The 14,350-nt window shown below is 43.8% G+C and overlaps 1 protein-coding gene across 7 annotated transcripts in view; it reads right to left on the bottom strand.

Moving 5' to 3' along the window:
• TOM1L2 (target of myb1-like 2 (chicken)) overlaps positions 1-14,350 on the bottom strand; it is a 32,230-nt gene that overhangs the window by 12,420 nt on the left and 5,460 nt on the right. For 3 of the 7 annotated variants that reach the window (XM_010076009.1, XM_010076010.1, XM_010076013.1), the window contains 8 exons: positions 12,796-12,930; positions 11,659-11,817; positions 10,766-10,882; positions 8,400-8,533; positions 5,907-5,955; positions 4,867-4,990; positions 3,724-3,841; positions 1,734-1,809 (listed from right to left, as the gene is read on the bottom strand). In XM_010076009.1, coding sequence (XP_010074311.1) covers positions 1,734-1,809; positions 3,724-3,841; positions 4,867-4,990; positions 5,907-5,955; positions 8,400-8,533; positions 10,766-10,882; positions 11,659-11,817; positions 12,796-12,930 — 912 coding nt within the window. The remainder of the gene's footprint in view (positions 1-1,733; positions 1,810-3,723; positions 3,842-4,866; positions 4,991-5,906; positions 5,956-8,399; positions 8,534-10,765; positions 10,883-11,658; positions 11,818-12,795; positions 12,931-14,350) is intronic. The other 4 variants (XM_010076011.1, XM_010076012.1, XM_010076014.1 and 1 more) reach the window with 4 other exon arrangements.

Genomic DNA, 14,350 nt, shown 5'->3' with positions numbered 1-14,350 from the left:
TTTCCCTACCCATGCTGGGGCTGGTAACTTTAGGAGAGTTTAATTTTTTATTTCCTTTAAGAAGAGACACCCACAAGCCTCACAACACTTGACAAAAAGTAATGTTTACTGGTTACCAGAAGACTGCATTTCAAAACAAGTTATTCTGATCACACGACACAGTTATCAGGACCTTTGAAAAGAGGCTGAAAGTCTCTACAACATCTCCGAGCCCAACGTGCCCCAACCCTTAAAGCGTTTGCCCCAAAAAAACTTTGACCATCAGATTAGCTTAAACACAGCCCTTTGAACTGACAACACTTCGGGCAGAGCAGCAGTGACACTGGTGTGAATGACACGTCGCATCGGTGCCCCAAGCGGGACCGGCTGTGTTAATAAATAAGGACATGACCCCATGGCCACGAGGGGAATACAGCCCCCTTGACCAGCAGCTAAATGCAAGCCCCTTGCATTTGGTTAGCCAGGAACAAAGAGCAGAATCTGAAATCCTTTCCCAGGTCCTGCCAATAACACAGCTCAGCAATACTGGGGGCTTGGCTGGTCACACTAGCTTCAGGAATTCCTCTCTCACCCCCCCTTACTATAGCTCTGCCTCTGCCTTCCCATGCTCCCCCTTTTCTCTCAGTACTGCTGGCATGAGTTTTTGTGGGGCTGAGCTTGAAACTGTCTACAGGGCTGACGTGGCTTTTTTGCAGGAGGACGGGGACAGGAACAAGCAGACAGACCTGTGGGGAGGGGGGATGCTCATTGCTGAAGCCCTGCTAGAGCTGAACTAATGCCCAGGCAGCCAGGCAGCTGTGATCGGACCCCAGCTGGCTCCCAACACAAATTCTCCCTGGCTCAGAGCACAGGCTGCCAGGCTTGCCAGCTGCCCTGAGCACTCCCATTTCAACTTATGAAAGAACCAGGGCACGGGGAGGCAGTTCTCCATGGAGGGAGGTGTGTGGGTGCTGCACTGGCTCTGCCATGCTCCCTAGTGGTCAGCACAGCCTGAAATTCGACCAGGAAAAGGCTCTGAACTTGCTCCTCATCTAAAAACCTACAAAAGAGCCGGACAGTTTTAAAAAGCAGGGTGGTAGAAAGGGGTTGAAGGATGATCTGAAAGCTCTTTCCATTTCAGCCTTCACCAAGGTATGCAGAGAAAGCTGGCCAAGCTCGCTCTCTCAAACACATTTCTAGCATCAGCTGCTGAGACAGCACATGGACTTTTCTGCCCACACCAGATAGCAGGAGTCTGCCCTGGGACAGACAGAACAGACTGCATGTGAGGTCAGTTATGGCGAGGCATGTGAATCGTGAAAAGTCTACATAATTTCTCTCCCTGTGACTTGCTCACATACCCATGCACTTAGAGCAAAGTCTAGTAGATTAAGACTGCATCAACTTTCATAAATAAAACCAAACAAACAAATGCACACCAGTGTTCACAAGATGTTCCCCACTTGTTCTTTTCAGCGGTGATTCCAGTTAAAGAGCTGGACCCCCCCAGGCAAGCTGCAAGAACCCAGCAGAATTTACCTACTATGATTTTGAAGTCTTTTAGGCTGGTGTGCTAAGTAGCAGCTCTTTACAGATCATTACTGAGCAAGTACTTGCTCCTAGATATCAATTTCAAAACAGCCAGTACTAGCATGTGGCTGGAATACAGAATGAGACATCTCGGTCAAAGCAGCTGCCTACAGCTTGGATTCCACACCCGGCTTCAGATAACGAAACGCAGAGCAACGACCTACCCCTCCTGTGTTCTGTTTTCGAACATCCAGGGCAGACGCTAGTCCTTTGACAGCCTGTGGATCCTCATATGTCACACTGAAAGAAAGGAACAAACGACAAAACTAGAAGAAAGTCCAGCAGTCACCCATGCAGAACACACTTAACACTCTGATTTCTTGCCCTGGAAATCAGAAAGCACATTCTTTTTCTTAACAAGACTCCCAAATGTACTAAGTGTATTCCAAGAAGCAGCGTGTGCTCTGTATAAAGACCATCCACCAGTTCCAGTAACCATTTTGAAGCAAAAAGAGTAAGACTGGTGTTATGAAAGGTAGGCAAATAGGTTACAAGGCACCATAAGCGTGTCCAAGAGCTGGCAGGGGATTATGAAAAGAGGCCTGATTACAGATTACGTTTTGCAAGGCTTTGAAGATGACATTTGGAAGCCTGACCTTGACGTGTGCATGGGGGGAGGCGGAGGGAGACTCGAAGACAGATGAAACATAACTAAGCAAGTACAGTGGAGCATACAAAGAAATGCATTATTTACAGAAGTTGGATTTTTAAAAAGCCTCTTAAATTGCTATGCAAAAGGGACGTGTAGCAGTCAAGTGACAGAAGCAATAACATCATTTCTCAGAGCACAATGATGAACCATGAGCTGAAGGGGATTCCAGCACCTGCCCATAATTCAGTCCCTGGCAGGAGCCGCAAGTCTGAGCAGGAGGAACGCTTCTCCTTCCTCCCAAGCTCTGAGCACAGCACCCAGAGGCTCTCACCTACACACCGCAGCAAGTCACACTCACATGTTCACTGCTGCTCCATTTATACAGCATACAATCCAAGGAGGACAGAGCAATCCTCCCTTGTGAAATCACGGGCTGATGTATGCTCCTTGTTCCATTAGCTCACAGGAGATAGAGGTGCAGTGTGGGAAGACTAGTTTTGTGCTTCATTTAACACAAGAGACAGAGGAACCTCCATTAGATCTCTCTGCAGTGTATCTCCTCTGTGACTATACATTAGGGCTTTCAGCCTGAAATCTCCAGTGGTAACGTACGCCTCCAGCACGTCTTCTCAACGCTGATACAACAGCTGAGGCAGTACCAGTATAGAGTCAATATATTGATGACTGCAAATAAAAGATCCTAATAAATTTTCTGGCTCAAGTTTTCCAGAGCTGATAAGTTTTTTATAATCTGCTAAGGTCTGAGCTAAACTATTTAACAACATTTCTTAGTTTGAGACAAGATATTGATGATGTTCTGACTGCTGTCAGCCACTACATCCTCTAGAATCTGACAACAGGAGGAGGCAAGAAATAATGTAAAAAATACCTGAGTGTGTCTTTTACTCAATCTCTCTTGACAGGTATCAAAGGATTTCTTAATAAATGCATAGATTTATTTTACATTAAAATAATTGGACCTGTTAAATGCCCTTGAAAGTGCCAGATTTGCAGCTCTAAAGATGCAAGCCCCATGCATATAAACAAATTAGGGATAGCATGCCAGCGGGGCAAGCTATACTGCCTTGACAGCCTGCGAGAGTCTGACTGTTGGGCCAAACGGAGAGTTTAACTGGATGGCAATCCTGCTTCCAAGCCCCTGATGACAGTAATTCAGTCACCAAAGTATATCCATGACCTTCATGTGAAGGACCTTCTGCTCCTGTATCTCAAGCACTGGCCGGTGGATGGGATGACAAGCCTTTATGAGAGGCAGCATCTGCAGAAGTAAAGGCAAGCTCATTTCCAAGTTTCCAGTTGAGCTCATTAACTAAGACAGTCAAATAACATTACTCAGCCAGCCTGCTCTGCCCAGCAGCAGGAACTTCTCCACTTGCTCATTCTAATAATGACCAACAGGCTAGGGCTTGGATTAAAAGCACACAAACATACGCCAAAGCTTCTTTTTTAGTCTGGAATGAAGTCAAGAAGTTTCAGATTTATGCCCTTAGAAAACAGCAATGCCATGACTCAAACAGCGCTAGAAACAAACTCCAACATACTTCTTTCGCTGCTCAGCCAAGGAGCTGCCTCTTGTCTGTGCAAACATGTCGAAGTCATCACGAGGATTACAGTGTGGTAGAGAGCTGAGTGTGCCACTGACACTGTTTGCACCCAAGTCTGCAACCAGAGGGAAAAAAAGTGAACCAATGAAACAGAAAACCATATGCAAACACCACTGCCATGACTACGTAGGTTACAGAGGAAGTCATTAACTAGCTGATATCTAGAGTTGTCTGCTGTTAGCAGTTGCAGCACCGAGCACTGTTCTCTCCAGAAGAGGCTGGAGGCTGCTAATAATGCACTTCTCAAAAAAACAAGCGTAGAGATTGTCTTATTCCTCCTGGAAGCACCACACCATAAGTATTCCTGATGGAGAATCCAGCATTTGGGAATTGGTGTGCACCTACTGCCAATCTCATCCTGAGATATTTACTATTCACTAACATGGTCCAAAATGCTGGGCATGGATACTAGTCTTCTCCACAATGTTGTCTCTCAGCTGAAAGAAGTGGAGAACCTTCGGTCAAATCAAGTGATCCTGTCTAGCAATCTTTGGTAGAATTTAATGTAAAAGACCTGACAGTTTCATAAAACCTTTAATCAAAAGATTTCTAATATTATCTGTACAAGGGGAATAAAAAATATTTACCAGCTCCATTTCATGGAGGGCTACACCTAAGCAGAAATAAAAGCAGCAGTATAAGTTTTACCATGAACAAGAACCTGCTCCCTTTCCTTCAGTCTCCCCTTTGGTTAATAAATCCTTCTCTTTATGCCAGGCTGGTTCCCAATAACAGATCGCTACAGTGCAGGGGAGTGGGAAAGCCTTCTTTATCCTGTAAGCCACATACTCAAACCTTCTGAAGGCTATAACTAGTGGAGAGCCAAAGGGAGCAAAAACTCCCTGACCCACAAGTAAAAAATGTCTCCTCATAAATCCCAACATCCCACTGTGACAAGGGCTTCTACTGGGTGTTCAGGCCGGTCACAGGGACCTCAGCAACCGCTCAGACCTGCTCCCAAAGTCACAGACTTGGAATGCCCAGTAGTCCCTGCACGCTGTTCAAGACCCACAGACCGGTCAGGCTTGACCATGCACTGCAGCCTCATCTTCCTCAGCACTGTTTAGATCGGGTACTCACCAAGCCCTGCAAGCTGGGAAGAAAGTGAAGAGGGGGGTGCTGAGTTTCCAACCATTGGGCTCACTACAGCTGGAGAGCCAGGACCCAAATCTATTAAGTTATCTTCTGTCACCTCATTCAGTACCTGTTGGGACAGAAGAAACACAGCAAGTTACATGTGCCAGAGATTTCTTCTTGCAATGCAACATTAAACACCAAAAAACAATGTGCGCTTCCTAAAAAGATCTCTCTTGCATACCGATAAATGGACCAGTCTCTTGGATAATACGGTGACGAGTGCAGAATAAAAAGGGTCAGCCACCAAAAAAACTCATTTTGACTGCTCAGCACAGCAGGAAACTCTCCTGGAGGTCATCTACATTTCTTCAGATTTAACTAATTTGTCTGTGTTCTCCACCTCTTTTAGCACCGGACCAACACCAGATCTAAGTCAAACTGAATTTGCTGCCATCTTCCATGTTAGGTATGAACAGCTACAGAACAGTTTTCATTGAAAGAATAATTAGACCCGTAACTCTTCAGCTTGGAAAGGGGCTGCTGAAAAAGGAAATGAGAGAGGTTCCTAAAATTATGAGTGGCATGAAGAAAATTAACCTGAACAGCGGTATCGTAAGACACAGGGAAGAAGAATTAGGTGGAGTAAATAAAAATCATTAAGTGACTTGATCAAATGTAAACAAAATATTTATTACATAAAAATACCCACATAAATATGTAAAAATCTGTAGTGAAACTGTGGAACTTAAGGACATTGTGAATGCTTGAAGTACACATAGACTCAAAAGCAATCAAAAAAGTTAATAGAGGAAAGAAAATCCATCAAGGATTGTAAACACAGAGATGTTTTAGTGTAGCGTCTTCCTGAGCTAAAGGTTGTCACTTGAGGTTTGCCACATGCTTACGCTCTTTTCCTGCTCTTTTCCACTATTAACCCCTACAGGCAGAACACAGGGCTGGTCAGGTAAAAGTCCAATACTAGTAATATTAGTACAGCTAGTATGGTGCAGCTGCTGACATAATAAATGGAGTCAGGTACTTACCCCATTGCTGGCATTTTGTGTTGAGCGTCCCGATCTGTATCGTTCAAATCTGTTTAGAAAAAAAACAAAACAAAACAAAAAAACCCAAACCCCATGGACTATCAGACTATCAAAACCATTAATAAACAATGAAAAATTTCATAACAAAGCCATGACATGCTTGCTACTGAGCTTAGTTTTTGTTGGTTAAAGAAGGAACCCTGAAAGCTTTGGATAGTTGCAGAAGTTGCATTCTTGGCGAATGTGGATATTAAGAGGATTGATCTGATCTTGCAGCACACACATGCCTGAAAAACACTATAGGATTTGACTTTTTTTTTTTTTTCATTAAGTGTTTTGTGATAGACTATTCTGTTAGAACTGCAGCAAGACCGATGCTCCCAGCTAAATAAGCTGAGCACCGCAGCACATCTTCCTCACACTTAACAGCTCCCTCTTGCTGCAATCCATGCAAATTCCAAGCCACATGCGTGCTAGCACAGCCCTACCCAGGCAAGAGAAATGCTTAGCAGATTCACTTCTTAAAACATTCTGGGTCAGCTCAGAGATCAGAGCCTATGTTCAAATAGGTTGGTACTTTCCAAGAATGAAAAGTAATGACGTTGGATAAAAATCCTCATATTTCTCATGGGATGAAGTCTGGCTGGTCAAGGTCTGGTCTCTTCTGTATTCCTTCCCCAACCAGCTGTGCATCTGGGGCTGCAAACCTAAACCCAGCCTCCATGAACTCAGAAAAGCAGGGCAACTGCCTCCTCCTAACACCTGGCTGAGGCCAGTCTGATCTCTTTCCTTACCAGGAAAAGCATCAGGATTCCTCTGAGGTTAGAGTTTCTCCTCGTTTAAAAATAGTTTCACATATAACCTCTCTTTTCAGTATAAAACCCCATAATATTAATATGATTCTGCAGGTTTTCTCCCAGATGGACAGAATACACCAGGGAATCTCAAGGAACCTAAAATGTTTTCTTCATGTAACAGAGGAAAATGCAGACTTAAAAGGCACCGAACCCAAATTCAGACCCAAATTTCAATTTTAGGAAACTGTAGGTGTCTACTATTACTGGAAATCCAGCTCCCTTAGCTGGAAACCTAAGACACCTCCCACCTCGTATTTCTCACCCAAGGGACTTATGAACCACACGTTCTTTTATGTCCCAAGCTTCCCAGCAAGGGCCAGAGCTCCCGCTTGAGTCACTGACAGAGCGCGGTACCCGTACTAGAAACCAGCGTGATGAATGTGGAGCTTTTGGAATAGCAGAGGAGGAACTGGAATTTATCGAAACGCTCAGATCAGTGCAGCTATTCTACCACAAATAGCTCGCTACCATCACTCGGCTCACCTTTCAGTGTATAATGACTAGAAATGCATTAGCCCCAGTCAGGAAAAGTCACAGATGGAGGAAAATAAAAAAATGTTAAGGGTGGCCAGGCTCAGCCCTAGTGACAGTTACACTCTGCTGCTTGCAGAATCATGTTCGTGCATGAAACACGTCGCATTTCACATTAAAAGCCAGCATCTGTTTCAAAGTTTGCCCCAATCTCCTCTGAACAACTAAATCAAAGACAAAAATCGAGGCCACTGAGTCTTCTTTCCAGCCTTTGCCGTGACGGCACAGATTCACAGATCGAGAGTCTAATTTATTTTTAAAGGCTTGAGAAACAAAGCCCTGTGCTAAGAGCAAGGAACAAAGGGTACTCTTTAGTGCCTCGCTCCAGGCCTGTCATTACGGGGAAGATTAAACTTTCCCAAGACTGCCGTATCACGTGTCACCTCCTGCAGCAGATGTGGCTGACGGCGCCTTTGTCTAACATGTCGAAAGTCCTGTGACCCAAGTCCTGCCCCTGGGGATGATTCCCGCAGACCAACTTGTCAAAACCTCAGCTCTCTGCAAAACAGGCTTTTTTTTTTTTTTTTTTCTACAAGATTTTAAGTGTTGCTTAAAAACAAAACCCTCACATGCAGGAAGGTCCTGCCCACCTCACGCCGCTCCCCTTGCACCAGCACTGGAACTGGGAAGCTCAGAGATCAGAAGACAGGGAGAGCTCACGGGAGCCTCCCTAAGCCAGGAAGCAGCACCAGCATTTGTGCAGAGCCCCGGTCAGCAAGTGGAGCTCGCGACTGTGGCTGGGCTATTTTCGGTCCCAAGTCCCTACATCTGTACAGCACTGCACAAGAGGGAGTTGCAGACTCGAGTCTCTGCTGGTTGAGACAGTTTTGCACAAAGCTGCCCTGCATTTTATGGATGTGCCCCACAAAAATTCCATGGCTAGGACAAAAAAAAAAAAAAAATCATAGCATTAAAGGAAACAACTGAAACAGGAATGTTACCACAGAAGACCACAAAAAGACTTTCTAAATGCTTCTCCATGTGGTTTGGTTCTCTGCATTTTGTTATGTTGGCCCAGACGGGCAACTCTTGCCAACCCACCTATTTTTACACTCAAGTGAAAAGTCAAAACAAATGTAAGCAGCTGATGGAAAAGGTGCCCCACCTTTCGTATCGGAGGAAGACGTTATTTAAATCATCGTTCACATGCAGCAGTTCCTCTGTGACTTCTTCATTGGACACTCGTGAGATAAGCTCCACAATTCTCTGCTGCATAGCTCTGCAGGTTCGGTTCAGTTCCTAGGAGGAACGCATTGTGCACACACATTCTGACAAGCAGCTAGCAATAAGGAGATTTCGTTGAGCTCTGTTCACAGCCAAACATATCCCCCAGCTGAGAAACACTAAGACAAGTCTATCTTTGCATGATTAAATGTCACCCAAAAGCACATCTAATCAAACATGCCCTTCAAGAGACGATGGCATAAAACCTTGAGAGCCTATTTACAATTCCACATCCTGATTCTTCTTTAACTCTGAGCACTTCAAAAAAGAAATATCTGTATTTTAGTGATTTGTTTTAAGAATAAAACATGTTAATACAACAGCTTACCAGAAGAGAGCTTTCAATGAAAATTCAATCTGCTCTTTTTGGCAATGTCATCCTTAAAAACTAAAAGATGCACGTGGTGGAACAAGTGGGGAAGAAAGTTCGCCATGGCCACCACAAGTAGCTAAGTGTGTGCTACACAGCAGGAAGAGAAGGGCTGGGGACTCAGAACTCACCAGCTACTGAGAACATAAGTGTGAACACAAAACAAGGAGCAGGAGGATGAAAAAACGAGTACTCCACGCACACTTCAGTATTGAACTACAGGCAGAAACATTCCCTTCAACTGAACAAGTTCAGAGAAGAGAGACTGAAAAGGGAAGTGGGCAGTTTCAGAAGAAAATTTTTAAGAATATAGAGTAAAGGCATTTATATTGGAAGTCTCTCATGCCAAGAAATCTAGGTTTGAGTTTGCCTAAACCAGGAGTTCTCATGCTTCCAGGACATCTCTTCCATCACCAATTCCTTAGCAGAATTCTTTACTCCTAAAAGGACTCAAGACCAAAAGGTCAGAACTGGTATGTTGAGGAGGAACTGCAAGAAGAAACGTGACATATGGTGTGGTACCACTGATTAGGCCCACGGTTTTACTTCAATAAGCACTGACATTTCAACCAAAGCATGTCCCTCTATCATTTTCCACCCCCCCAGCTCCACTTCACAGCAAAAATTCAGCACTAAACAAGGATGACTTGTTGGTACACAACCTTCAGGATGAAAGCAAAAATGTGTTTGTTTTCCTTGCTTGGTCTGACATCCTAAGCTCTGGATAAATTTCACCTAGTGCAATCCAGCTGCCTTAACAGCTTGAGGAATGTGTTCTCCAATGTCAGTTTTGATCCCATCACTTTAGAAGCAGATTGTGACATTTCAGAGGTTTGTTTGCTGCCTTTCCGAGAGGGCTGACAGTACCTATCTATTCTGCTCAGAGCTGGCTCTCTAGCAAGCTGTTTACATTCGATTGTTGGAGAAAATGTCAGGAATTATTTAAGGAGGAGGGCTATATAAACCTCAAAGCAGGGAGTCCTTGCATGCAGCACCCAGCTCACCGCTTTCAAAAGACTAACCATCCTTTGTGATCAAAACCGGGTTCTCCCCAGCTCTGTGATTCAGATTTAGGAAGCATCAGTCAAAGAAGGGAACCAGTTGGAATAAAGAATCGCTGCTGTCACTCCATTGTATGATCAAGTTCCTTCACCTTAAAGCTATGCTGTAAGGTTATGCTGTCAGGATGTTAGTAGTTGTTTCTGAATGTAGGCAAACTGCTCTGTGCTGTTTTGGTCTGTCATGGTTTCCTGGAAGCTTCTTTTGTTTTGAGCAGTCCGACCCAAATGGGCAGTAGCTGAAAGGCTCTTTATTGCAGAGCCTCTCATCAGCTGCCACGATGGCTCCGAGACAAACACACAACCCCGCTTCATGGGAGAGACCAGTTTTTGGATGGATTTCAAACTCTGATGTATCACAGAGAGCAATTCCCTGCCTTCTTCCAAACATACTGCTGTGGGAGCCCTGCTGGAGGATCACAACAGCAGCCTACTTCTGAAGCTAGGGAAAGGCAAATACCATGTTAAGGGCAGCAGCTGGAATTCTATCTGACAGTATTCCTCATCTGCCCTGCATGTGGTACTGTGTTACCTTCCTCAGCCAAAAGGAGACCTTTGGGTCTCAACATTGGGAAAAATTTCTAGCTACCCGGAGAAGAAAGCACTGGAACAAGTTTCAAGGGAAGTCAGGAAATCTTTGTCACTGGAAACTTTAATGTTCTTCATTTGTTAAGTGATGAGACTAACCAAGGTCAAGCGCAGCCCTCATTAATTTTGTAAAACAAGCAAACCAAGGCAGTGAACTACAACAAAAACCACCCCCCCAGAGAAACTCGAGCACAGAAAGGATCAGAATCGTATTTCCTAGGAAACTGTTACCTGCAGTAACTCAAGGTCTGAGGAATCCTCTTGTCCAGGTACCATTTCTGTCAGCATTTCAGACATCACTTTTGTATTCCCACGAACAATATCCAGTTCACTGCGCAGTCGGGCAATCTAAATTGGGGTAAAAAGACAGCAAAATACCGCATAATCTTTTGGTTTAAGCAGATAATTTTCAAGAACTGACTTTGTGATGGCTCTGTCTCTGTCTAACTTGATATCTGAGGCTCCAGATATTCTATAGCATGGAGAAAAAAAAAAAGGTAAAAAGTTTACCCAGGAGAGAATTTTAGAAAGCAACAGAAAAAGAAAAGAACTTTGTAGACCATCCACTATCATCACAAACCCTGATGTGCTAAGCTTGTATGGAAGGGAAGCAATTGAAAACAGCAGTGAAAACCAGACCTTGGTTGCAGTACACCTTGCATGCCTCACTGAAGTGTGGGGAAAGATATACACATTTTGAGCAGGATCTTTGGCTCTGAAGTTATGATTTTTGCAGAGAGAAAAGAAAATCCTGTATTAGGGCATTTGGAAGGGTCTTCTAGATGCAGACTTAACTCCCTGTTAGAAAGATTTCCTGCATCTGCAAGACACTTTGTGTGTTTAAAGGAGGGGAGGGTAATGAGAATAACTGCTAACCTACTGCACAGGCGCTGAGCGGACCAGAGTATCAGAGTGTGAAGTTTTCTAACTGCTGCCATTAGGAGGCCATAGATACAAATCGAAAGCTGAGATTTTACAGTATAATAGGAGGAAAGACTACTAAATAGAACCAGACCTAAGAGATAATCAAAGTCAAAAGAGTTAAAATGAAAGTTCCTCTGTAAATTGGTCTCTAATTTGATCTGCTGAAAGTGCCTCACTCAAAAGAATCATCATCCCAGTACCTGTTCAGAATTAGCAGTGATGGGACCAGTCACGTTCAGAGCTGGGGCCTGAGGAGCAGAATACGCCGTTGGAGAAGATGAAGAATAAGAACTGGTGCTCATCCTTTGCTGAGACTGTGAATTGTGCATATTTGCTGCAGGATCAACTTCAGGAACACTCTGCCACATCAGAAAGACAGGAGTTCAAAAGCTGAATTGGGACAGCACTTGCTTTGTCAGCAACCTCAGGCCAAATACACTCACATGTAGAACACAATTGCACCTCGTGGAAAAGGTCAGTGTAGCTACGAGGACAGACTGGCAGGCCAGTCCATAAACAGAGAGCTGCAACAAAAATGCATGCCCATGTCTTTTGACCCAACCCACATCCATTTAAGTCAAACTACCTTTACAAGAAAAGTGAGAAGCAAAACAAAAACAAGAGCCGAAGACAAATAATTATAAACTATTTTAAACCAGGAATTAAGTTGCTTACAAAAAATGATGTGACACATAGATACTGGATTTAATTAGTCTTGACACAAGAATTGTAATCTTTCAGCCCTTCATCACTTGCCTTTACCACTTCAAAGATTCATTAGCTGAAGTTTTCAGAGCGAATAATCAGAACACCTGTGATCATTAACTTACTTCCTAGCAGCAGTTCTGTCAACCTTACAAACCCAACTTTTCAAAGGTGTAAAGATCTCACGTTACCATGGGATCAGCATGAGATTCAGACCCTGTACACCTTTAAAAGCCAGGCAGACCTTGGTTCAGGGTTATGACCAACAGGAACAGCCATACTTTAGAGAAAAAGAAGTAAATCTCAGTCATGTATCCTGCTGGTCTCTCTCTCTGAACAAATTAGTTGCATTTGTCTTGTGGTTTTGTGGTACAAGACAAGTGTACAAACCTCCTCCAGACTGTTTTCTCAGATTGATGCTTGACTCAGGGGAGGAGACTCCATTAGTTTATCAGCATGTCAAATGCAGCTGCATTATGCTTCTCCCACGTGCCCTTTCACTATTAAAGAAGTCCTTCCAGGAGTGAGAAAATGAGCCAAATTCAGAGAAACATGAGGGGAACAAAGAGTAGTTACCCAACTATTAAGGCATCTTGAGAAAATACCCCTGGAATTGCAGCGCTGCAGCTTACCCTCTGTGGTGTGTGTATTGGAGACAGAGCGTCAAGATCTGCCATGGGAAACTCTATGCCTTTCCTCTTGAGTTCTTCGTAAATGTGCACTACTCCAGTTAAATCAGGGCTACTCCGAAAGGCATCAGCCCAAGCCTGGAAAACAAGAGGGATTATCCACAAACCTTCCAAAGTTCCAGCTCCACCCCGACCTCAGACAGCAACTACAAACGCTTTCATGTATTTCAGCTTCAAAGGGAAGCTGTCATCATTAGACCTCGTCTAAAAGATCCTGCAGATATTATTAAGACAGTCACATACATGTTTTATTTGAGTAGAAAATAGACAGGAACCCAGTGCACAGTAGCCATGTCTAACCCCTGACATCATCAGAATCTGGAAATGCAAAGGAAAGCCTCTCCCAGTCTCCTCTCCTGAGCACTGATGGCATGCTGATCTTTTCTTGGATATTCTACAGCCAATGACCCACCAAAAAAGGATGTATGCAAGATTAAATTCATCTAAGCAAAATTCATAAAGTTGTACAATATACTCTTAGGTAATCTCAATTTCCTTTGCAAAACACCCTCATTTGCTGTCAAAGAAAAGCCACACCTGTCAAGTTTTCTTCAATATTTTATTTGGGCCAAATAAAAAAAGGTAGTTTCTGAAGTTCTTATATTGTGAAACACTCAGCAGCAGAAGCAACGAAGCCTGGGTTCGTACGGAGCATGCCCAACACTGGGACACCCCTGTGTGTCAGACAGCACAAGTTTAAAGGAGAATTTCCCACAGCCAGAACACTCACAATATCTCTCCCACATGAATTCTCTGGTGTCTAAAAAGGCTCCAACTCACATTTGAGCTTTTCCTTCGGAGGGAGTACTAGGTGTTTCTCTCCACTAGCCAGCCTCCGGTACTCCCGAAGCTGGTAGAAGCAGAATATCTTGAAAGCCTCTACCCCCTTTCACTTTTTGCTGGAAATCAGTCAAGTATTAAAAATGCAGGGGAAGGAAAAATCGAAATATTATGACGCAATTAAAAATTAAGTATTCCCCAAGCCCCCACATACGTGAGGCGGAGAGTATCAGCATGCTGGATCCAGAACTACTGCGAGACGTGGGTGTGGGCTCTGAACTTAATTCATTTACTCATCCCTTTTACTCTAGGTGGCTATTTTTACTTTAAAAGCTGTTTTTAGATACTTTTTGTATTTGAGAGGAGATAAATCAAAGACAGCGAAGCAAGATAAGAAATAATATTCATATTTAACTTAGATCCCTATTCTGTTCAATTTTAAGAAAGATTTCCTACCCTATGTGCCCAGGAGACAATCCATTATCAGCTGCAAGCTGACAATTCTGGGTTTGCTTCCCAGCTTTATTAGGAATAAATTAACTGCATCAACTGTTCTGATGCAGTGCAAGTCCAGACAGCCCTCTCTGAGCCAGAGAAAACAGCTTTGACGGCAAAGAGCCATTCTGTTTCCTCAGAACTGACCTTCCAAACCATCCCTAATTCTGACGGAGGTATTGACTGTACAAGTAACTCTATCCTTGCTCTTTCTCTGCATTTT

The sequence above is a fragment of the Pterocles gutturalis genome, unplaced genomic scaffold, assembly GCF_000699245.1.
Source record: "Pterocles gutturalis isolate BGI_N339 unplaced genomic scaffold, ASM69924v1 scaffold8483, whole genome shotgun sequence".
NCBI lineage: Eukaryota > Metazoa > Chordata > Aves > Pterocliformes > Pteroclidae > Pterocles > Pterocles gutturalis.
The sequence above is the reverse complement of the archived record's forward strand: the minus strand, read 5'-3'. Positions and strand labels throughout refer to the sequence as shown.